The 25781-nt window shown below is 51.4% G+C and overlaps 1 protein-coding gene across 2 annotated transcripts in view; it reads left to right on the top strand.

Annotated features, from left to right (window-relative positions):
* Window positions 1-22746, top strand: part of TECPR1 (tectonin beta-propeller repeat containing 1) — a 131306-nt gene extending 108560 nt beyond the window's left edge. For both annotated transcript variants that reach the window (XM_075318041.1, XM_075318042.1), the window contains 4 exons: window positions 6602-6694; window positions 8475-8581; window positions 20834-20953; window positions 21924-22746. In XM_075318041.1, coding sequence (XP_075174156.1) covers window positions 6602-6694; window positions 8475-8581; window positions 20834-20953; window positions 21924-22088 — 485 coding nt within the window. In that variant the 3' untranslated portion in view covers window positions 22089-22746. The remainder of the gene's footprint in view (window positions 1-6601; window positions 6695-8474; window positions 8582-20833; window positions 20954-21923) is intronic.
* The last annotated feature ends 3035 nt before the right edge of the window (window positions 22747-25781 follow it).

Genomic DNA, 25781 nt, shown 5'->3' on the forward strand with positions numbered 1-25781 from the left:
CACGGTTCTCCCTGCCTCGCAGGAGACCGGTCTCCATCCGCAGCCCGTATGGATCCTGCCGGACGGAGCACTCATCCCTCAGGGACATGGCCCTGCGTCTCACAAGCTAAGTACTGAGACGTTATTACCACAGAAAGTGGTCTTTCCAGGGGTCCCTTGTACTTTATTTGTGGGGGAGAGGGTGTTATGTGACTGTGTTAACATTTCCGGCCGGTTCTCCAGTTTTCACTGGAGAACCGTGCCGATGGTGCCTGCGCGCTGGCCGCATGTTTAAATCTAGGCCCCGGCTTCGCCTGAGGCCTAGTTTCGATTTCACTGCCCCTGCATGTCAGTCATGCAGAGGGACAGTGCGGCTCCGCCCAGCGGCTGTTCAGCACAGGGAAGGGACACTCCTCACTGAGGAAAGATTCCCTCCCCTGTATACCTCATTTGCCCTCCGGATCCCGCTCTCAGAGTAGGCCCCGCCCCCTCTCCTCGCTCCGGCGCCATTTTACCAGCGTTTTCATGCATGTCTGCATAACCACTTTGTGACACTGGGGGCCTGGGCTGGGGGATCTGGAGGGCACAGAGATGTCTCTATGTAAACGGTCTGGCAAGCCACAACCTCCGGTTGTGGACCTGCTTATATACTCTGTTTATATACTCTGCTGGGGGTCATTCTGGGAGCCCCCACTTCTGCAGCATGTCTCACATCAGAGCAAGGCTGCAAGGCTGTTCTTAATATGCACTGCATGTAGGCTCGTACTGCCTGTACCGAGCACATAACCACATTGTGATGCCTGCTCTAACATAGTGGTGCCGCAGCCTGGAAGCTCATCCCCAGTGGTCCCTCCGGCTGCTCCGGCTCCGGTGGCTGAACCCCCGGCTTGGGTTGAATCCCTCTCTCCAGGGTACAGCTGTCCCGGACACTGCTGAGCATGCATCAGCCCCCTTCTCAGGGCGCTTCTGCTGCCACGGCTCGCTCAGCAAAGCTCACAGAGGATTCTTCATCTGGTCTCAAAACCCCGTCCTCCTAAAATGGAGACGCAGGGTCCCCTTTCCTTCCTCGTCCCGCGGCTCTGATTCACGAGCTGACTCGCGGGACGGGGAGGATGCCTTTACTAGGGGTTCGGACGCTACTCTATGTACCATTTTGTCCGAAGGTGACGCAGATGCTAATCATTTGATTGCGTCCATTATATTTGTACTGGACCTCAATCCGCCTGTATCAGGGGAGCAACCCCCTCTAGCAGAAAAGCATCAGTATACCTTGCCTAAGAGAACGGGGAGTGTGTTCTTTAACCACTCCAGTTTTTTCAGGCCACTGTGACCAAACCCAGAGCCTGTCCTGACAGACGCTTCCCAAAGCGTGGTTCTGATGACTGTTCCCCTTCCACCAGAGGTGGTCAAGGAGTGGGCTCAATCACCATAGGTGGACCCTCCGGTGTCTAGACTTTCAGCCCGGACAGTTGTATCAGTGGCTGATGGCACCTTTCTAAGGATTCCACTGTCCGCCAGGTTGACCTTCTGGTCAAATCTGTATATGAGGCGGCAGGGGCCTCGTTCTCCCCATCTTTTGCAGCAGTGTGGGCTCTCAAAGCCATCTCTGCTTCTCTAGAGAAGATGCATTCCCTCACCAGGGACTCTATGCCCGAAATGGTTGCCATAACCTTCAGGCTTCAGCCTTTTCATCCTATGCCCTGTCTGCCATACTAGAGCTCTCACCGCACTGCGGTGTCTTCGGCTAATTCCCTCGCTATCCGCAGGCTCCTGTGGCTTCGAGAGGAGGCAGATGCTTCTTCAAAGAAGTTCCTTTCTGGGCTCCCTTTTGCTGGGACCAGACTATTCGGTGAATAACTGGATGAAATTATTAAGAAAGCGTCCGGCAGGAAGAGTACTTCCATGCCACAAACCAGGAAACCTGTCCAGGGCAGGAACCAGTCGAGGTTTCGTTCCTTTCGTTCCTCCTACTGGTCGTCCTCTAAGCCCTCGGCCTCGTCCACTAACTCAGCCAAGGACCGTGGACCAACTGGCGCACGAAGCCGCGTCCTCGGAAGACCGCAGGAGCTGCTGCCACTAAGGCAGCCTCCTCTTGACTATCTGGCCGCGCCAGCAACGTCCTTGGTCGGTGGCAGGCTCTCCCACTTTGGCGACGTGTGGTTTCAACACGTCTCCGATCAGTGGGTGCGGGATATCATCTCCCACGGCTACAGGATAGAATTCTCTTCCAGCCCGCCAATCAGATTTTTTCTGTCAACTCCCCCCTGCTCCAAGGCCGCCGCCTTCTCGCAGGCCGTGGCATCCTTGCAGGCCAACGGAGTAATTGTACCGGTTCCCTGGGAACGGTTCTGAGATTTCTACTCAAATCTCTTCCTAGTCCCCGAAAGGGACGGTGCCTTCCGACCTGGATCTCAAGCTTCTCAACCAGCAGTTCAGGTGCGGCATTTCGCATGGAGTCTCTGCGATCAGTCATTGCCTCAATGACCCAGGGAGATTTCCTGGCATCCATCGACATCAGAGATGCCTATCTGCATATGCCAATTGCAGTTTCACACCAGCGTTGGCTACGTTTTGCAATCGGGGAGGAACATTTCCAATCGTGGCTCTTCCCTTGGGGTTAGCCACGACCCCTCGAGTATTCTCAAGGCCATGGCAGCAGTGGTTGCGGTTCTGCACCTCCAGGGGTTGGCAGTGATCCCGTTTTCCTGGACGGCCTTCTAGTCAAGGCTTCATCCAGTGCAGACTGTCAGCGGAGTACCTCGCTCACTCTCGCCACTCTGGCCAATTCAGGTGGCTTGTCTTTCTGTCCAAGTCCACTCTGACTCCGCTCACGTACCCAGGGATGCAATTCGAGACTCTGCCGGCACTTGTGAAGCTGCCCTTAGTCAAGCAGCAGTCCCTCCTCTGGCGGTGCGCTCTTTGCTGAGGCCCCGCCGTCGTTCCATTAGGCACCTAATGCAGGTGTTGGGTAAGATGGTGGCGTCAATACAAGCGGTCCCCTTGCCCAGTTCCTTCTGCGTCCTCTGCAGCTGGACATTTTCCGCTGTTGGAACTAGCGGACTTACTCCTTCCACGGGTTGGTGGCTCTGTCGCCACAGACCAGGGGCTCCTTTCTGTGGTGGCTTCGGCCCCTCTCTCTTCAGAGACGCTCCTTCCTGGCTCCGTCCTGGGTGATCCTCATCACGAATGCCAGTCTATCCGGCTGGGGAGCAGGATATCTCCACCACGGAGCGCAGGGCTCTTGGACTTCGGCCGAATCAGCCCTCTCGATCAATGTGCTGGAAATCAGAGCTGTGCTTCTAGCTCTCTTAGCCTTTCACCTCCTGTTGGCGGCCAAGCACATTCGAGTCCAGTCAGACAACGCGACAGCGGTTGCCTACATCAACCACCAGGGCGGGACACTCAGCCGCCTGGCAAGATTGGAGGTTCAACGAATCCTTCCGTGGACGGAGGACTCCAAGTCCTCCATATCCGCAGTCCACATCCCAGACATGGAAACCTGGGAGGCAGATTATCTCAGCTGTCAAACCGTGGACAGAGGCGAGTGGGCTCTGCATTCGGCAGTGTTTCGGTCAATCTGCCGCAAGTGGGGCTCTCCGGACGTGGATCTTCGCTCCCACGATCCTCAGGCTTTTGCAGCAGACGCGCTGGTTCAAGATTGGTCCCAGTTTCGTCTGTCTTACGTGTTTTCCCCCTCTAGCTCTTGCCCAGAGTCCTGCGCAAGATCAGAATGGAGGGCCGTCGGGTCATTCTCATTGCTCCAGACTGACCCAGGCGACCTTGGTACCCTGGCCTGCTCCGTCTGTCCGTAGAGGTGCCGTGACATCTCCCGGACCGTCCAGACCTTCTTTCTCAAGGTCCGTCTTTCCGCCAGTATTCTGCAGCTCTCAGATTGACGGCGTGACTTTTGAGTCCTGGATCTTGACGACTTCTGGTATTCCTCCTGAAGTCATCTCCATTATGACTCGGGCTCGGAAGTATTCCTTGGCCAAAATCTTTCACAGGACCTGGAAAATTTTCCTGTCCTGGTGTCGCTCTTCCGGCCATGCTTCTTGGCCTTTTTTCCTTGCCGACCCTCCTGTCCCTTCTACAGGCCGGTCTGCAGCTAGGACTATCCCTCAATTCCCTCAAGGGACAGGTCTCGGCTCTGTCAGTGTTGTTCCAGCGGCGTATCGCCCGGCTGGCTCAGGTGTGCTCCTTCATGCAGGGCGCATCTCACATCTCTCCGCCTTACCGGCGGCCCTTGGAGCCCTGGGACCTTAATCCGGTCCTCACGGCTTCTAGAAACCCCCCTTTGAGCCTCTTAGGGCGGTTTCTTTGTCTTGTCTTTCACAGAAAGTGTTTTTTTTCTAGTGGCCATAACTTCTCTCGGGAGAGTCTCTGATTTGGCTGCACTCTCTTCGGAGTCGCCTTTTTCTTTTGGTTTTTTATCAAGACAAGGTGGTTCTCCGTCCGACTCCGGACTTTCTCCCTAAGGTGGTTTCTCCTTCCACCTTAACCGAGACATTTCCCTGCCTTCCTTTTGGTCGGCTCCTGTTCATCGCTTTGAAAAGGCGTTGTATTCTCTGGATCTGGTGCGGGCGCTCCGGATCTATGTGTTTCGCACTGCTGCTCTTAGGCGGTGCACCTCTCCTCTGTGCTGACCACTGGTCGGCGTAAGGGCCTCTCGGCTTCTAAGCCGACCCTACCTCGTTGGATTGGGTCTGTCTTTTCCGATGCCTACCAGTGTACTCAAGTGCCTCCCCCGCCGGGGATCAAGGCACACTTGACCAGAGCTGTCGGTGCCTCTTGGGCTTTCAGGCACCAGGCTACGGCTCAGCAGGTCTGTCAGGCTGCCACTTGGTGCAGTCTGCATACTTTTTCGAAGCACTACCAAGTGCATGCTCATGCTTCGGCAGATGCGAGCTTGGGCAGACGCATCCTTCAGGCGGCTGTCGCCCATTTGTGAAGTTAGGTTTTGCCTACTTCTCAGTTTTCTGTTTATTCCCACCCATGGACTGCTTTGAGACGTCCCATGGTCTGGGTCTCCCATAAGGAACGATGAAGAAAAAGAGAATTTTGTTTACTTACCGTAAATTCTTTTTCTTATAGTTCCGACATGGGAGACCCAGCACCCTCCCTTTGCCTGTCGGCAGTTTTCTTGTTCCGTGTGTTTTCACCGGCTGTTGTTGTAGACAGAGGCTCCGGTTGTTCCGGGTTTTGCTCTGTTTTTACTTGTGGGTGGATGTCCTCCTTCAGCTTTTGCACTAAACTGGCTGTATTTGGTGATCCAGGGGGTGTATATGCTAGGAGGGAGGAGCTACACTTTTTAGTGTAGTACTTTGTGTGTCCTCCGGAGGCAGAAGCTATACACCCATGGTCTGGGTTTCCCATGTCGGAACTATAAGAAAAAGAATTTACGGTAAGTAAACAAAATTCTCTTTTTTTGCTGATTCTTGGTTAAGGAAGGCACGGATCCGGGAGATATTTTTGAGTTGCAGTTGTCAGGAGGTGAAGAGGGCTTGGATGTGTGGCTTGAAGGATAGAGTAAAGTCGAAAGTTACTCCAAGGCAACGAGCTTGTGAGACTGGCGAGAGTGAGCAGCCATCAAGTTTGGTAGATAGGCTTGATGGAGGAGTTGAATGAGAAGGAGGATAGACAATGAATTCTGTTTTGTCCATGTTAAGCTTTAGGAATCACGCAGTAAAGAAGAATGAAATAGCAGAGAGACATTGTGGGATTTTGGTTAGTAGAGAGGTGATATCAGGTCCATATTCTTTTGTGTTTTCCAGAAGAAATGACGCTTCATGCTGTGACATATTTATTTTTTTCTAGTTAAACTACAGTCACCATAGCTGAAACCTGATGGACCATGTTCCATGGTGGATAACCTGATCCATCTTCATGTTATCTACCATGTGACGGATCCAACACTGTAGTCGATCGCCTTGTTTTGCTAAACAAGAATTGACCAATGTAGATGTGAACAGAGCCTTAAAGGGGCTGTCCACAAGATATGCCATAGGTCCCACTACTTAATATTGATGTCCAGTAACGTCCTGCTGCCGGTATAGAGAGGTGGCCGGACCCCCGGCAATCAGACATTTATCACTGATCATGTAGATAGCAGAAATATGTTATTTATGGGATAACCCCTTTCTTAAAGGGGTTATCCACTACTTTAACATTGATGGCCTATCCTTAGGATAGGTCATCAGTGTCTGATTGGCCGAAGTCCGACACCCCGCACCCCCTGCCAATCAGCTGACTGCAGCAGGTGGATGGAAAAGCTCAGTTCCGCTGCTTCTCCGTCTTTTGGCCGCGGCTAGGCACTGCACATCTGCCTACTATTGATTAGAATGGGAGGCGGATGTTAAGTACCCGACTGCTGTTAGAAGCCAGAGCAGCTCCGGAACTGAGCATTTCCGGCTACCTGCCGCCGCCGGACCGAGCGCAGCTGATTGGCAGGGGTGCCAAGTGTCAGACCTTAGCCGATCAGACATTGATGACCTATCCTAAGGATAGGTCATCAATGTCAAAATAGTGGACAACCCCTTTAAGTCAATTCAATGTAATAAATGGCATCTGCTACTCCTCGTTTCTCCTCCATGGTCACATTTCCTTTTTTAATTCTATCTTCTAGGAGATTGCTGGTATCACATTCCCTCTCCACCAAAACAGAAGCTCCAGCAAGTCTCCGTAGGGCAGACCTCTGTGTTTGCCGTAGATGAAAATGGTAAGTGTGCCGACACCGTGCCAATCGTGTACACCCCACACCGGGCGGAGGCTTTATTACAACTTTCCAATATGGGAATTTTTCACTTTACGAAGAACTGCTGGTAAAGTTCCATGTCTGACTGTAAACACAATGTTGTGTAATCTGCTGATAGAGCCGGGGCCTAAAATAGAAATATCCTGAAGAAAAGGATTGAGAAGCGAACAGCTGGGCATAATCTGGCCCTAATAGGTTACAGTGGTCTGTGCCCTGTAGGTTAGCGCTGATAGTCTGTGCATCCTTCAGCCGAAAACTGTTGTGCAACCAAAAGTCTCAGGGTATTATGAAAGCTGTGGACTGTCGTAACGTGCTGGGACCCGGAGGTTCGCAACATCTGGAGAACCACAGCTCATGCCAAGGTGACCATTCCTAGTCCAGTTTTTGGGGCAGAGATTCGGGCCGAAAGGGGGAGATAGTATAAGATAAATCATAAAAGCCAAATTAATGGGGGCCCGATACCCTGATCCTGAGAATGGAGCAACCTGGTCCAACTTTAGTAAACATGAGGTGTGTCAAGTCAACAGCGGCCGGTGTTAAATTCACTCTTCATATTGGTCGGGGTCTTAAGGATTACACACATTAGATAGCTGTCAGCCGACACAGCTTAGACTGTCCAATCCCACCGATATTGGCAGGATTAGCCAACTTTCATTTATAGTGCATGAGGACCGTTATTTACTACTATAATTATTATAATAGGAAAACCAGTATGATCTTAAAGAAGTTTTCCCACTAACAAAGTTGATTTTAAACCAAAAGATCTTGTAATAATAATAATAATTTCCACAATTGGATGTGTTTAAAAGAAATGTTTCTGTGCTGAGATAATCTTATATATGTGTCCCTGCTGTGTACTGTGTAATGGCCGTGTCTGACAGTACAGTGACATGGTCTGATCATACCACATCTCCTTTGCCGGGAGGGAAGCAAAACAGTATACAGACATTACAGCACAGGATCATAGCTGATTCTTTTTGTGAGGTAAAACCTTTCCTTACCTGTTTTCAAAAAATGTTTTACCTCAGAGAACAAATAATTTGCTATCCTGTGCTGTAATGTTTGTATAGTCTTTTACTTCCTTCCCTGCCCAGGAGATGTGGTATGATCAGACCATGTCCCTGTACGGTCAGACACGGCCATTACACAGCACATAGCATGTTCCTGTATGGTCAGACACGGCCATTACACAGCACATAGCATGTCCCTGTATGGTCAGACACGGCCATTACACAGCACATAGCATGTTCCTGTATGGTCAGACACGGCCATTACACAGCACATAGCATGTCCCTGTATGGTCAGACACGGCCATTACACAGCACATAGCATGTCCCTGTATGGTCAGACACGGCCATTACACAGTACACAGCAGGGACACATATATAAGATTATCTCAGCACATGATCTTTTCTTTTAAATACATCCCATTGTGGAACTTCATTTTACTCAATAGATCTTGAAATAAAAATAACTTTGTTTTGGGGGAAAAAATCCTTTAATTGACTCAAACCCATATCGTCACAGTAAGCATAATATTTTTTTTTTTTCTCAGTCCCCAACATCTAAGAAGCTGAAGCAAATTTTAGGGCATGCTTTTGATTTTCAGATCTACTGCTTATTACTCACGCGTTTCAGGCTTCTTCCAAATTTGCTAATTTCCTTTATACACAGTCAAAATACATTATGCAGCCATTTAGATTTTAGTACATCACTGCTATAATATTTGTATTTTTCTTATTAGGTAATTTATGGTTTCGGCAAGGTACCACACCAAGTTACCCTCAGGGATCTACCTGGGAGCATGTATCAAATAACATCCGTAAAGTGTCTGTAGGTCCTCTTGATCAAGTAAGTACCATCTACCCGTACTATAATGTGACACCATTTACTGTCTGAGTTATGATGCCTGCTTAAAGGGGTATTCACATCTGTGGACCAAAGTCCTAGGATGTGCCGAAGATCAGTGGCGGTCTAATCTTTGGGACCTTGAGAATGAAGCGATCATCCAGCCTCTGGGGACCTGTAGTGCTGATGTGCTTAAAAACCCTCAAAGGATCATTGTACAAAATTCACCCTTTAATTCTCAGGATAGTTGGGGGTCCCGGAGGTCAGTCTACCACAAACCATCAAGCTAGCAGTATGCCATCCCTTCATAAATGGAGAATGACCTCTTCAAGACGTTTTCTTATTTACAAGGGTGATATCATTGTTATAGAAGGACTTTCTATGCTCAGCAATTTTTTTTTTTTTTTTTTGTCCACCGTGATGGACGCAGCCCATCCTTTCCTCATTCACATCTTCATCGTGGTGGACGCAGCCCATCCTTTCCTCATTCACATCTTCATCGTGGTGGACGCAGCCCATCCATTCCTTACACCTATCTTCATCGTGGTGGACACAGCCCATCCTTTCCTTACACCCATCTTCATCATTGTGGACACAGCCCATCCATTCCTTACACCCATCTTCATTGTGGTGGACGCAGCCCATCCATTCCTTACACCCATCTTCATCGTGGTGGACACAGCCCATCCATTCCTTACACCCATCTTCATCGTGGTGGACACAGCCCATCCATTCCTTACACCCATCTTCATGGTGGACACAGCCCATCTGTTCCTTACACCCATCTTCATGGTGGACACAGCCCATCCGTTCCTTACACCCATCTTCATGGTGGACACAGCCCATCCATTCCTTACACCCATCTTCATCATGGTGGACACAGCCCATCCATTCCTTACACCCATCTTCATCATGGTGGACACAGCCCATCCGTTCCTTACACCCATCTTCATCATGGTGGACACAGCCCATCCGTTCCTTACACCCATCTTCATCATGGTGGACACAGCCCATCCGTTCCTTACACCCATCTTCATCGTGGTGGACACAGGCCATCCGTTCCTTACACCCATCTTCATGGTGGACACAACCCATCTGTTCCTTACATACATCTACATCGTGGTGGACACAGCCCATCCGTTCCTTACACCCATCTTCATGGTGGACACAACCCATCCGTTCCTTACATACATCTACATCGTGGTGGACACAGCTCATCCGTTCCTTACACCCATCTTCATGGTGGACACAACCCATCCGTTCCTTACATACATCTACATCGTGGTGGACACAGCTCATCCGTTCCTTACATACTGTACATCTTCATCATGTCCACCACATACTGTACATCTTCATTGTGGTGGACACAGCCCATCCGTTCCTTACATACATCTACATCGTGGTGGCTGCAGCCCCATCCGTTCCTCTCACATGTGAATACGGCTTTTACCGACGGTCCTAAGGATCCAAGTATTCCAACATTATAGCAGAAAGCACCAGTGTTCTGATTTTCTAAAGCTTGTTATTAAAGATGTAAGCAGGAACTGGAATAGAAACCGCAGGACCTGATGCCCGCAGCGACTTGGCACTGAGCCCGCCGCTGATTTACATATCGGTTACAATCGTGTCTTGTATTCTTTTAATTATAGGTATATACTAAAACCACAAAACACAGGGCTCAATTATCAAAGGGGGAGGTTTTGGCTTCTGCATGATTACTGCATCTGTAATAAAACATATCCCCCTTAAAACAATTTTTATTACAAATTATTAAACTATATCCCTAATTAAAGGCGCTTATATGGAAAATCAACCTCCGGAGGAGAAATCATTGATTGGTAGTAAGTACACCAGGATGGCCCTTAAAATCCCTGAATGATTCTCTACCTAAACTCGGAGGTTGGCACCCTATGTTGCCCCCGCTCCTCGTCATCTTTCCCTGCTGACCCCTAATGTTAAACCTAAGGCATGTGATAAACCTACCCCTTGCCAGCTGGCTGTTCTAGATGTACCGGAAGTAAAAAAAACAATGGGGATAAACTACAATAATTCTGACAAACAAGGAAAAAAAAACAATTCTATATATATATATATAATAAATTATATATATATATATAATGTATATGTAGATATAATAATGTTAGTGATCTACCCGAGATGATGATATGACAGGTATAGCTATGGTAGTGAATGTCGTAGCTCGTCATAGTTTATACAGCCAGACAGAGAGATCCTTTTAGACGCACAATCACAATGGAGCTAATAATGAGACTCAACTAGGCAGATTGTCATGTAATTTTCCAATGATTAAATTTACCACCATGAGCCTTAAATAGAGTACTTGTCATGTAAAAAATGCTATTAACCTGCAGGTATGGGGTTAATCTGCAGGTTTATTGTATTCTAAAATTGTGCATCCGCCACACTGAAAACCCAACTACCAGGAGAAATGAACTTTATTCCTCCCAGCAGCTACTGGCTTTCAGTCATAGAGGTACATCCTACCCGGCTTCAGTCACCGCTGGGTACATAGTGAGCCGTAGCTATAACCACACCCCCAGACTGATAGCCGGCTCTGCATTGCATTAGTACATATTGTAGTGAGCAGCAGCTGTAACCGCGCCCAATCACTGACTGACTGACAAACGGCTTCACGGTGCATCAGTACATAGTGAACAGCTGCTGTAACTGTACCCCAGCATTGATTGACAGCCGGCTCTGCAGTGCATCAGTACATAGTGAGCGGTGGCTGTAACCGTGCCCCCGCACTGACTGATAGCCGGCTCTGCAAGTGCATCAGTGCATAGTTTAGCGGCGGCTGTATCCGTGCCCCCGCACTGACTGATAGCCGGCTCTGCAGTGCCTCAGTACATAGTGAGCGGCGGCTGTATCCGTGCCCCCGCACTGACTGATAGCCGGCTCTGCAGTGCCTCAGTACATAGTGAGCGGCGGCTGTATCCGTGCCCCCGCACTGACTGATAGCCGGCTCTGCAGTGCCTCAGTACATAGTGAGCGGCAGCTGTATGCGCGTCCCCGCACTTACTCACAGCCGGCTCTGTCCATAGCTAGCTGTCAGTCAGTGCCAGAGCGTAATTTGATTGGCTGCACCAGTCATTTGAGTAGACAGCACACAATTCCTGCAGCACAATAAATAATCACCAAATGTTTGCACTGGAAATGTGGACAATATATCAGGTAAGTACTTTGGTCACGCAGTCACGTCACTATTTCGTGGCCGCCGGATCGGAGCCCTGTGAACCGCCGTTTAACTTCTGGATACTTCGGTGCGTCATTGTCAGCACTGATTGGCTGAATGGCACTGGGTAAGGACATGGCTCTTTGACAAGTGGAATGGATACACCCAGTTGTCTATTCAGTCTCACATTTCCTGGCATAATGACAGAGGAAGGACATTCAACATTGTAAGAAAAGGTTCTCCAGAATAGTTATCTTATAGGTCATGCAAACAAGTATTTACTGATACGGACGGGTCAGGAGAGCCGAGAGGTCTAGTAAAGACACACGTGAGGAGGCCTTTAATGAGAGAAACCATCAGACTCTGGTGACAGCAGGTTTTGGGACTGATGTGTCCGTCTAGCCTTCTTAAAGGTTAATCCAACGCGTTTTATGACTTTTGTGATCCCGTACAGTTCTGTGTTGCCCGAATCTAACCTTTGGAAGGCCTCGTGTAGCTCCTCATCCTCAGAACTTGTTCTTCTGGTTGCATCCGCGTTCTTTCAGCCGCTTACATGAAATCTGCGCACAGTCGTGTTTTTCTTCCTCGCGCGCTCTGGAAAGCCGCCTGCAGCAATTAGATTTGTGCCTAAATGAAAGTGCTTATTTCTTTCTTGGCAGGTGATTTCCTGGTGCCTCATTGCAGTGGTCATCCCCGACCGCTCCATACAATGCCTGGGACTGACGCATATGAGGAAGGACCGCTCTCTGCTATCTCCATCAGGCCTGTGAACCATAAATGGAGCAGTAGAGCAAATGAGTGACCACCACTCTATACTAATGAGGGGACACGGGAGTCCGGTTTTCATGACCCACCGTAAACCAGCATTCCCATATTTATATACTGTGTGTATGTCTCCGTGCAGCTTCTTCAGGCCCAAACCTCCTGATTCTTTATGTGGGTGACATCTTCTTCCATGTGCTCATCAGCAGGGGCAGAATTTCTTTCTGCTGTACAGTAGACTGCCTCTCCATACTGCACAGACTTGTTTATAAAGTTTGTCAGGAGACCCGCTGTCACAAACCACCGGGGGGGTCACTCAGAAATCCCCCGCGCTGGCTACCAGTACGTCACAATCGGGGGGTAACAAGTGGGGGTCACCCCTCCTTTATACCTCCCGACCGACAGACAGAGCACGTGACGCGCTCTCTAGCGCCCCTCTTATAGTCAGGCCAATTATGGAATTGCCCGACCATAAGCAAGGAGGCCGCTATACTACTTATGCCGATTATTGAAGGGTCCCCGGTGAGAGTAAGGTATATATTCCCCCGACCTCCGCGGGCGGAATATATAAAATCTCCCCGAATCTCACTGGCCTCCCCACAATAATCCTTGGCACAATTCGCTGCCACCAACCGATTTACGGTAACTATTAGCCGAACACACAGACGTGGGATTCAAGATCGAGATAACAGAACAGCCCAAGATTAATTATATAATTTAATCAGCCTAAAGCACACTAGAAACTACAATATATACAATAGGGAATCTACAGAATATACATATGTCAGAGTACAGTTACAATCAAAGCATGGGTTACAAACAGGCATACACAGTTCCAGCAGTTACCTTGTTGCGTCTGGCCACAGGGGGGCGCTGTACCCAGGTTTCTAGGATCCTTCCCACAGATGTTTCCTACACGTGCCCCCAGCGAAAAGAACACTGGAAAATGGCCGAAGTAGGGTTATCAACCTGGGCAAATCCAGGTCCCCTCCTACCTTCGTGACCTCAGAGGGAGCACTGCTCCACCCCTGGCTGGAGTTATGGACAAAATCCACAACATGGAATATGGCCATAACTTGGCCTGGGAGCGTCGTAGGCGGACGCCAATGCTCTCATTGTGACAGTTATGAATTTAGCTACAGAATGAGAGGTTTCATGACTTGTCTACTAGTTCCACATTGGCTGATATCACGCCTGGGGTATTTCCCAAGCTCCCGCTCCCATAAAAAAGGTGTGCCAGCATCGTCCGCATGCGAAAACACCATTTTTATGGTTGCCGTATTTATCGGAAATATGGCTTGCGAGATATGAACCATTTTTTACTGGAGTCGTTCTGTCTGGCTAGTTCCAGAGCCTTATAATGAGATACAACTCTTGTTACAGGGTGACAGCAGGGAGTCATCCTGTGTCCTTTGTTCCCACATCACCTAATTTCCATATCACAGGAGATGGCCATGGGATGGGTTGCTAAACAAGTTGTGTGAAGGAAAGGGGGGGTGACACCAGGAGAGGGCTTCCTGACATAACTTGAATATCATGATTTATCGTCATATCTCCGGATTTACCTCACACCTCCCCCCTTTTGAGGGCGCTAGGGGGCAGCACACTCCGGTGTTCCCCCGTGCGCCCGTCCGCGACCTCTCCTTGTCGGGACAGCCCGTCTGCGTTACCGTGGTCACGGCCCCTTTTGTGGCGAATGGTGAAGTTGTATTGCTGGAGCGCAAGGCTCCATCGCAACAGTCGCCCATTCGTCCCAGAGACGGTGTGCAACCAGCTGAGGGGGTTGTGGTCCGTCTCCACGATGAAGTGGCGCCCGTATAGATAGGGTTGCAGATGCTGCAGGGCCCACACTATGGCCAGGCACTCCTTCTCCATTGTGGAATAGGCCACTTCCCTCGGTAACAGCTTCCTGCTCAGGTACAAGACTGGGTGCTCTTGGCTCGCAGAGTCCACCTGGCTGAGCACCGCACCGAGGCCGAAGTCACTGGCGTCGGTCTGTACTACAAACGGCCGCGTGAAGTCGGCTGCCTGTAGCACGGGCGGGCTGGACAGGGCGTCCTTTAGGGCCCGGAAGGCTGTCTCGCAGTCCATTGTCCAATCGACTGCAGAGGGCAGCTTCTTCTTGGTGAGGTCCGTCAGGGGCTTTGCCAGGCTACTATAGCATGGAACAAACCTCCTATAGTACCCGGCGGTCCCTAAGAAGGACATCACCTGCTTCTTGGTCCTGGGGGTGGGCCAGGATGCGATGGCCTCCACTTTCTCAGGCTCGGGCTTCAGTGTTCTCCCGCCTACCCGGTGACCGAGGTACTGGACCTCGCTCATGGCCAGCTGACACTTTCCCGGCTTGATGGTCAAACCTGCCCGGTGGATCCGCCTGAGCACCTGTGCTAGATGCTCTAGGTGGTCCTCCCAGGTGGGACTGAAGACGGCAATGTCATCCAGGTACGCGGCCGCGTACCCTTCAAGTCCCTTGAGCAGGGTGTTGACCATCCGCTGGAAAGTGGCAGGGGCATTCCTCATCCCGAATGGCATCACCGTGGACTCGTACAGTCCAAATGGGGTAATAAAGGCAGAGCGTTCCCTGGCCTTGCGAGTCAGGGGGATCTGCCAATATCCCCGGCTCAGATCCATGATGGTCAGGTACTGAGCCCCGGCCAACTGATCGAGCAGGTCATCGATGCGTGGCATTGGGTACGCATCGGCGACCGTGACCGCATTGAGCCCCCTGTAGTCCACGCAGAACCGAGTGGTTCGGTCCTTCTTAGGGACGAGGACTACAGGCGAGGCCCAAGCGCTGTTGGATGCCTGGATCACCCCCAGCTTCAGCATCTCGTCAATCTCCTGGCGCATGTGTTGCTGCACCTCCAGGGAGACCCGATATGCTGAACGCCGGATCGGGGGATGATCCCCAGTGTCCACGTGATGGACAGCCAAGTCAGTCCTTCCGGGCTGGTTGGTAAACAACCCCCGGAAGGGGAGGAGGGTGGCCCACAGCTGGGACCGTTGGTCTTCCAAGAGCTGGTGGCCAACCTCCACATCCTCAATGGATCCGCCTGCCCTAACCTGGGCTAGCATATCCAAGAGGGTTTCCGCTTCTCCCTCCTCGGGCAGGTTGCACACGGGGAGCGCACATGCCTCCCGCTCATGATGTGCCTTCATCATGTTCACATGGAAGGGCTTCCGCCTTCCACGGGCAGGGTCCAGGGTGACCAGGTACGTTACAGGGTTGAGCTGCTGGTACACGAGGTATGGGCCTTCCCAGGCTGCCTGAAGCTTGTCCTGTGGTACGGGGACCAGTACCCACACCTTTTGACCCACTTGGTAGGTCCTCTCACAAGCGTTCTGGTCGTACCAACGCTTCTGATCGGCCTGGGCTTGAGCCATATTGTCGTGTACCAGTTGCGTCAAGGCCTGCATTTTGTCCCGGAAGCGCATGACATACTCGATAACCGACACTCCAGGGGTGGCCAAATCCCCTTCCCAAGCCTCTTTCACCAGAGCCAGGGGGCCCCGCACACGTCGCCCGTACAGGAGCTCAAACGGTGAGAATCCTGTTGAGGCCTGTGGAACCTCCCGGTAAGCAAATAACAGGTGTGGGAGATACCGCTCCCAGTCACGCCCATGGGAGTCGACCAACATCTTAAGCATCTGCTTTAAGGTGCCATTGAACCGCTCGCACAGGCCATTAGTCTGTGGATGGTACGGGCTGGCCACCAGATGTCGCACCTGGACTTGCTTACAGAGGGCCTCCATCAGCTGGGACATGAATTGGGTCCCCCGGTCAGTGAGCATTTCCTGGGGAAAACCCACTCGGGAGAAAATCTCCAGCAATGCGGTGGCCACCTTGTCAGCCCGAATGGACGACAAGGCCACTGCTTCTGGGTACCGGGTGGCATAGTCCACTACCGTCAGTAGGAAGCGTTTCCCGGAGCTGCTGGGGATGGCCAGCGGGCCGACCAGATCCACAGCCACCCTCCTGAAAGGCTCATCGATGATTGGCAGAGATACTAGTGGGGCTTTGGGGCGTGGCCCCGCCTTCCCCACTCTCTGACAGGTTTCACACGAACGGCAGTAGGCAGCCACATCGGCCCCCATTTTTGGCCAGTAGAAATGCTGGTTTAACCTGGCCTTGGTCTTAGCGATCCCTAGGTGTCCGGCCATCGGAATCTCATGTGCGATCCGCAACAACTCCGTCCGGAACGGATAGGGTACCACCAACTGTCGGTCCCTGGGCCACGCCTCCGGTGAACCCTGCTGGACCGTGGCCCGGTACAGCCGTCCTTGGTCCCAGACCACTCGCTCCGGGTCCGAGTCCGAGGGAGGCTGTGCCGCCTGCTCCTTAAGAGCTTTCAGGCTGTCGTCAGCTTCTAACGCTGCCTGAAACCCCTGACTAGATGTGGCCAGAATCGACGAGACTGTCACATCTTCAGTCAGTACCCCGGGACCTGTGTCCTGGCCTCCACCTGACTCGGCTGCCACTTGGTCAGAAGGGGAAGAGCTATCGGACCTCCGGGAGGCCCCTTGGCTTCCAGCACTCCCACTGCGGGTGACAGCGGCCACAGCCGCTGCGACCGTGGGTCGTGCCTGCTCCTCCTCCGTTCCTGACCAAGTCGCCGGTTCAGGCAGACCTACCTGGCTTCCTGACACCCCGGTTGTGGGGGAACCATGCACCGAGATCTTACCTGGGAGGACTTCCGCTCCTGGACCGGCCCCAATCTCACCTGCCTGTTCCCCTCCTGCAGCAACAGAACCCCGCTGTGAAATCTCTGGGGACCCCACATTTGCTGTGGTAGCCCCCACCCCACACACTGGTCCTCCCCCTGCAGCACCCTGCTCTCTGCTTATCCCTGCAGAGGGCAGCAGATCCCAGCTCACAGGCTGATTACTTGTAGAGGCATTGTCACACCTTTCTCTGACCCCCTCCCCTGTCACAGCTGCAGCTGAGTGTGTGTCTATGGTGTCTATGCAAGCAGAAATATCAGAGTTCACTCCCTCCTCCCTTACATCATTCATAGATAACACATTAACATTGTTAGGAGTCATGTCAGTACGGGCTGAAGGTTCAGCCCTTGGGGGGGGCCCAAACTGGGAGGTTATCTGCCCCAAATCTGTCCCAAGTAGCACGTTTGCAGGGATCCGATCAGTTACCCCCACCTCCCTCACCCCCCGCCCTGCGCCCCAGTCCACATAAATGTCAGCAACAGGCAGCGCCGGGTCAGTGCCTCCAATCCCGGAGACAGCGAGGGTTTTTCCAGGGATCAAGTCTTGGGGGGACACCATCTCAGGCCGCACCAGAGTCACCTCCGAGGCGCTGTCTCGCAGTCCTATGGTCACAGACCGGCCGACGGTGACAGGTTGGAAGCTGTCCAGGGACCTACCACCACCCCCACCCACACAATACACCTTGGGCGGCCCTTGGGACGGGGACGGAGCCGGGGCCTTGGGACGCTGAGGGCACATGGCCTTGAAGTGTCCAGGTAGGTTGCACTGGTGGCACCGTCTTGGTTCCGCCACGGGCCTGGAGAGGGGAGTTGAGGGGGACACCCCCTGCAGTCTAGGGGCAGGTGGGGCAGGCGCAGAATTCATCTTACCCCCTCTCCAGGTGCTGCTGGTGGCCGCTCTCCTGGCCTCAGGGGCCCGGTTGTTGGTGTAGTCATCGGCAAGGGCAGCTGTAGCCGTGGACCCCTTTGGCTTCTGGTCTCGGATGAACTGGCGGAGATCCTCAGGGCAGTTCCACAAGAGTTGCTCCGTGATGAACAAGTCCAGGATCTCCGGTCCGGTGGAAAGCTGCAGGCCTTGGGTCCAGTGGTCGGCAGCTCGGGCAAGTGCCCGCCGGTGGTCAGCCCAGGAGTCCTTTGGTCCCTTCTGTAGGCTCCGGAACTTCTTGCGGTAGGACTCTGGAGTGAGGTTGTACTGTTGGATCAGGGCCCGCTTGATGGTGTCGTAGCCCTGATCTGCCTCAGCAGGCAAGTCCCCAAGGATATCCAGGGCCTTACCCCTTAAACGGGGGGTCAGGTATTTGGCCCACTGGTCCTTGTCCAGATGGTGCTGCAAGCAAGTCCGTTCAAAAGCAGTCAAGAAAGAGTCCAAGTCTCCATCCTTCTCCACCACTGGGAAGTCCTCAACACGGACCTTTGGAAGTTTGGTGTCTCGAAGGTCACATGTGGCTGATGAGGGCCGGAGCTGAGCTAGCTGCAGCTGGTAGTCACGGTCTGCCTGTCGCTCTCGCTCTTCACGCGCTGCCTGCCGCTCTCGCTCCGCAGCCTCACGCTCTGCGTGCCGCTCCGCAGCCTCAGCGTCACGCGCTGCCTGCCGCTCTGCCCTGCGCTCTGCCAGGAGTTCCTTGTAGCCCTTCTGGTCTCCAGCCTGGAGAAGGGCCATAGCCATTTGAAGAAGGCTATCCGAGCCTCCCAGGCTCGGTGGAATGGCACGTGGTGATCTGCGGCACGCTGCAGAGCTAGGCGATTCACTGTCCCTTTCAGAGCGGAGGGCTGGCATCTGGCTCGTTGAGGAACCTTGGGTGAGCTCCTCCTCATCTTGTCCAGCAGTGCCAGGTTGCGCAATGTCCTCGGCAGAACGGTTTTCTGGCGTCGAGCTCCTGGAGGACTCGTGGGCAACCTCCTCATTGCTGTCCACAGCACCGTCCTCCCTCTCTTCGGCTCCTGCCTTAGCATTGGCCAGTTGCATAGCTCTGCTCCTGGTGCCATCAGCCATTCTTGCAGACTTTTGGTCACTGACACAGAACTGACACCTGATGCCTCCACACACCTTACAGTATCTGCACTCTGACACTCTAGTGTTGAGCTAGTCTGAAGACCCCAGCAGCCACAGCTGCTGCAGGCAGTCTTTAGTGTCTGGGAGTATGGGTCTCACACTCACACACACTATTATCTCGATCCCACCGCTATGCCACCAGTATGTCACAAACCACCGGGGGGGTCACTCAGAAATCCCCCGCGCTGGCTACCAGTACGTCACAATCGGGGGGTAACAAGTGGGGGTCACCCCTCCTTTATACCTCCCGACCGACAGACAGAGCACGTGACGCGCTCTCTAGCGCCCCTCTTATAGTCAGGCCAATTATGGAATTGCCCGACCATAAGCAAGGAGGCCGCTATACTACTTATGCCGATTATTGAAGGGTCCCCGGTGAGAGTAAGGTATATATTCCCCCGACCTCCGCGGGCGGAATATTTAAAATCTCCCCGAATCTCACTGGCCTCCCCACAATAATCCTTGGCACAATTCGCTGCCACCAACCGATTTACGGTAACTATTAGCCGAACACACAGACGTGGGATTCAAGATCGAGATAACAGAACAGCCCAAGATTAATTATATAATTTAATCAGCCTAAAGCACACTAGAAACTACAATATATACAATAGGGAATCTACAGAATATACATATGTCAGAGTACAGTTACAATCAAAGCATGGGTTACAAACAGGCATACACAGTTCCAGCAGTTACCTTGTTGCGTCTGGCCACAGGGGGGCGCTGTACCCAGGTTTCTAGGATCCTTCCCACAGATGTTTCCTACACGTGCCCACAGCGAAAAGAACACTGGAAAATGGCCGAAGTAGGGTTATCAACCTGGGCAAATCCAGGTCCCCTCCTACCTTCGTGACCTCAGAGGGAGCACTGCTCCACCCCTGGCTGGAGTTATGGACAAAATCCACAACATGGAATATGGCCATAACTTGGCCTGGGAGCGTCGTAGGCGGACGCCAATGCTCTCATTGTGACAGTTATGAATTTAGCTACAGAATGAGAGGTTTCATGACTTGTCTACTAGTTCCACATTGGCTGATATCACGCCTGGGGTATTTCCCAAGCTCCCGCTCCCATAAAAAAGGTGTGCCAGCATCGTCCGCATGCGAAAACACCATTTTTATGGTTGCCGTATTTATCGGAAATATGGCTTGCGAGATATGAACCATTTTTTACTGGAGTCGTTCTGTCTGGCTAGTTCCAGAGCCTTATAATGAGATACAACTCTTGTTACAGGGTGACAGCAGGGAGTCATCCTGTGTCCTTTGTTCCCACATCACCTAATTTCCATATCACAGGAGATGGCCATGGGATGGGTTGCTAAACAAGTTGTGTGAAGGAAAGGGGGGGTGACACCAGGAGAGGGCTTCCTGACATAACTTGAATATCATGATTTATCGTCATATCTCCGGATTTACCTCACACCCGCCTACAATGTAGACATTGTGGTCCATTACTTGGATTGTGAATTGGCCGTATATGATTAAACTCATTTTTTTGTGTTTTTTCTTTACCATTTTTAGATCTGGGTCATTGCAGATAAAGTACAGGGCAGCCACAGTCTGAGCTGCGGAACCGTCTGTCACCGCCTAGGGGTTCAGCCAATGGCACTGAAAGGACAATCTTGGGATTATGGCATTGGGGTGAGTGCGGTATCTATACTTTATACCTTTTCTTCACTATACCTCTCCATTTGTTTATATTTGATGTTATTTATGTCTATGAATGGTATTTAGGAGATTAGAAAAGAAAAGCCCAAGTCCGATCTTTATAAGGATGTATTAACCATTTTTGGACTCCCCAACATCTTAAAATGTCAGCCTTGTCCGCATGTTACAACATCATTGCAGAGTCAGCAGCTGCATGGGTATAATGCCGTTACAAGAGCAGAAAGCCACGTCTCCATTGTGAAGGCAGAGATGGTTTACTACCATCTCTGCCTTCCTGATTGCTGTATACACCGTGCTAAATGAGCACTGTGTAGTCAGCAGACACAACGCTACCTCCTCCCGTCCAAGTGATTATGTAACGGCCACTCCCAGGAGGGAGCAGGAGCTGTGTTGTGTTGTTTTTTTTTGCCAGCTTCCTGTGTGCCCTGGTGTGGACGGTGGTGGTGGTGGGGGGGGGGGGGGTCTACATATTAGCTGGACTGGCCTTTATGTGAGGGATGATCTCCTGCTGATAAAACAGAGATTGTATTAAAACTACAGCACACAGCCTAATAAGTGATACATGTCTGCAATCAGGGTCTATTCCCATAAATCATGCTTTCCTTAGAATACATAGCAAAAACCTGCTGACAAATTCCCTTTAAAGAGATCATCCTCAAATAAAAAATAGAAATATAAAACAATGTTCTCCTGTGACATCCAGCAGCGCAGCTCCATTGGTCTCCGCCAGTCTCTGCTGACTTTGTACACTCATGTGACAGTCACAACCAATCACTGGCTTCAGCAGTGACTTAGGCCAGTGATTGGTAGCAGCGGTTACATGGATGTGCACAACTTAATAAGTAAACAGAGACCACTGAGAGCATTTCTCCTCTAGGTATTTTCTGTTTTTCATCATTCTTGCAGTGCTGTTGTGATGAGTTGACGCCATTGTTTCTTGCAGGGAGGCTGGGAGCACCTGACCGTCCGGGCTAATGCCGGCTACCATAATGCCGGGTCAGAAATCAATGCCACGAAGACCACGAACATCAGTGCGGACGACAAGAACAAAGATCCAGCTTCTTCCCTGGGGCCTGAAAACCCGAGTGGCCGAGAAGCAATTTGTTAAAGGACACCGGCCGCTGCCATAGATCCAATCTTAGTATACAGAGCCAGGCCGAGACGCTCGGTTATACGGGGGTGTGTAGGTATTTCGCGGTTTACTACATGCAATTTCCTTTAAGGCATCAGCTACTTAGTGACCCTCGTCGTGTGGCAGGTGATGTCCTCTGGCCACACACAACTCTAATATGTCACCTTTCCAGGAGCACAATGTGACGTCTTAAAGGGGAACTTCAGGCGTGACCGCCCGTGATGGACGTCACTGTGCGCAGAAGGAGGTGACCATCCCTGTGGGTTTTTTTCCTGTGTATTTGTGGTAACTGTGAAGCGCATGGTTCGTTCCCGATTCACTCCTCTCCCTGCAAAATTACATCTTAGAGATATGGAAATGACGGGAACGCATCCAGGAAAGACTTTATTTATTTGTAAAGATTTTATTATATTTTAGATGTCTTTAATGATGCGGACGATACTCGTTATGCACAGAAAGTTACCTTTAATGGTCGGGGGCAGTGATACCGCTTCTATAAGGTGGATATTACATTCCATGTAAAGGGATCGGTCCGGACCTTTAGCGTTGGTTGCCAGTTGTGTGATCAAAATGTGTTTGTTTTTTTTTCTTTTTCACTAGATTATTTATACTTTATAAAGGAGTCAATGGTGAAGGTGAGCACATTATCCATAACCGGCGCGCACACCATCCATACTAGGCGCGCACACCATCCATACTAGGCACGCACACTATCCATACTAGGCGCGCACACCATCCATACCAGGGGCACACACCATCCATAACGGGGCGAGCACACCATCCATAACGGGCCGAGCACACCATCCATAACCGGGGCGAGCACACCATCCATAGCCGGGGCGAGCACACCATCCATAACCGGGGCGAGCACACCATCCATAACCGGGGCGAGCACACCATCCATAACCGGGGCGAGCACACCATCCATAACCGGGGCGAGCACACCATCCATACCCATACCGGGGCGAGCACACCATCCATACCCATACCGGGGCGAGCACACCATCCATACCCATACCGGGGCGAGCACACCATCCATACCCATACCGGGGCGAGCACACCATCCATACCCATACCGGGGCGAGCACACCATCCATACCCATACCGGGGCGAGCACACCATCCATACCCATACCGGGGCGAGCACACCATCCATACCCATACCGGGGCGAGCACACCATCCATACCCATACCGGGGCGAGCACACCATCCATACCCATACCGGGGCGAGCACACCATCCATACCCATACCGGGGCGAGCACACCATCCATACCCATACCGGGGCGAGCACACCATCCATACCCATACCGGGGCGAGCACACCATCCATACCCATACCGGGGCGAGCACACCATCCATACCCATACCGGGGCGAGCACACCATCCATACCCATACCGGGGCGAGCACACCATCCATACCCATACCGGGGCGAGCACACCATCCATACCCATACCGGGGCGAGCACACCATCCATACCCATACCGGGGCGAGCACACCATCCATACCCATACCGGGGCGAGCACACCATCCATACCCATACCGGGGCGAGCACACCATCCATACCCATACCGGGGCGAGCACACCATCCATACCCATACCGGGGCGAGCACACCATCCATACCCATACCGGGGCGAGCACACCATCCATACCGGGGCGAGCACACCATCCATACCGGGGCGAGCACACCATCCATACCGGGGCGAGCACACCATCCATACCGGGGCGAGCACACCATCCATACCGGGGCGAGCACACCATCCATACCGGGGCGAGCACACCATCCATACCGGGGCGAGCACACCATCCATACCGGGGCGAGCACACCATCCATAACCGGGGCGTGCACACCATCCATAACGGGGCGAGCACACCATCCATAACGGGGCGAGCACACCATTCATAACGGGGCGAGCACACCATCCATAACGGGGCGAGCACACCATCCATAACGGGGCGAGCACACCATTCATAACGGGGCGAGCACACCATCCATAACGGAGCGAGCACACCATCCATAATGGGGCGAGCACACCATCCATAACAGGGCGAGCACACCATCCATACCATGCACACTCATCCAGCCCCCTTCTTGCTTCCCCCACTTTGTGACCTGTTCGCTCCCTGGCTATACCTCACTGTCCCCTACACCCGATATTCATGGAGACCCCTAACACTATATTCATGTGTCAGATCACCATCCACATATATTTTGCAAGGGCTCACCCACGGATTTCCGGGTATGTGCAGCCGATTTCCAGTTTGCACTTCTCTGATCCAAGCACCTATTAGCCCCATTGTCAATGCACTAATAATTAGCACTATTTTTGCATCATTTTGTTTCCCCTTTCTTGGCAACGCAATGACTCTGCACAGTTTGCAATGCTTTAGAATGGGGTTTCAGAAACCTCATTTAGATGCAAGCTATGAAGAGGATCTGGTCAGGTGCAACTCAAATCTGTGAAACATAACCTAAAAAAATTCTTGATAGGGCTTATTTTTGGGGGTAGTTCTTATTTTTGGGGAATCTGGGTAATAGGAGGTGTCTGTAATGCTATTATACAGGCTGTGTTCATGCCTCATTTTAGGATGTGTGCTCACAAGTAGGTATAGGATCAATGTCCATAAAGGAAGAACACAACATGGCAGGTTAAAGGGAACCTGTCAGGTGCAATATGCACTCAGGACCACGAGCAGTTCTGGGTGCATATTACTAATCCCTGTCTAACTGTCCCTGTATACACTAGCATAGATAAAGAGATCTTTAGAAAAAGTATTTCTAAAGATCTTTTATCATATGCTAATGAGCGAGGGGACTAGTCCCAAGGGCGTTGCTTCCCTTGCTAGTCTGCCCTATTAGCATGTTAGTACGTCCCTGTGGGTGTGCTATCATGCTTATGAATGTGCAGCGTTAGAGGATGATCTCACTCACCTCTCCGCTGCCATCGTCGCCCGACGCTGGATTTCGGCTCATTGCGCATGACCCCGGAGTTTTGGTCATGTGCACTATGAAGCCGGGTGTACATGTCCTAGCTTCAAACTGAAGTAGTGCGCATGACCGAAAGTCCTGAACCATGCGCACTGAGCCGAAATCCAATGTCAGGTGGCGATGGCAGCGGAGAGGTGAGCGAGATCATCCTGTCACACTGCGCACACAGGGGTGTACTAACATGCTAATGGAGCCGCTTAGCAAGGGAAGCAACGCCCTTGGGACTAGTCCCCTCGCTCATTAGTATATGATAAAAGATCTTTAGGAATACTTTTTCTAAAGATCTCTTTATCTATACTAGTGTATACAGGATGGTTAGGCAGGGATTAGCAATATACACCCAGAACTGCTCGTGGTACTGGGTGCATATTGCACCCGACAGCTTCCCTTTAATGAGCAAAATCGGCTAACATGGCATCTAAAAAAAAAAAGGTGACATTTCACTGTGTACAAGTACGGTAAATATTATTATTTTTTTAGACAGAGATGCACTTTAAATGATAGAATCTCTAACATAATCCTCTCTGAAGAGCTGGTTAATAGCTTAATGACCACTGGCCTGTGTCTGCCTACTAGAAGAGCGCCAAATAGTTTTAACACATGTTTTTCTCATCTTTCAGACTCTAGAAAAATGGGAAACAAGTCTAAAGACCGCCATACACATGAGAGAAAAGTTGACCAA

The sequence above is a fragment of the Anomaloglossus baeobatrachus genome, chromosome 7 (assembly GCF_048569485.1).
Source record: "Anomaloglossus baeobatrachus isolate aAnoBae1 chromosome 7, aAnoBae1.hap1, whole genome shotgun sequence".
Taxonomy (NCBI): Eukaryota; Metazoa; Chordata; class Amphibia; order Anura; family Aromobatidae; genus Anomaloglossus; species Anomaloglossus baeobatrachus.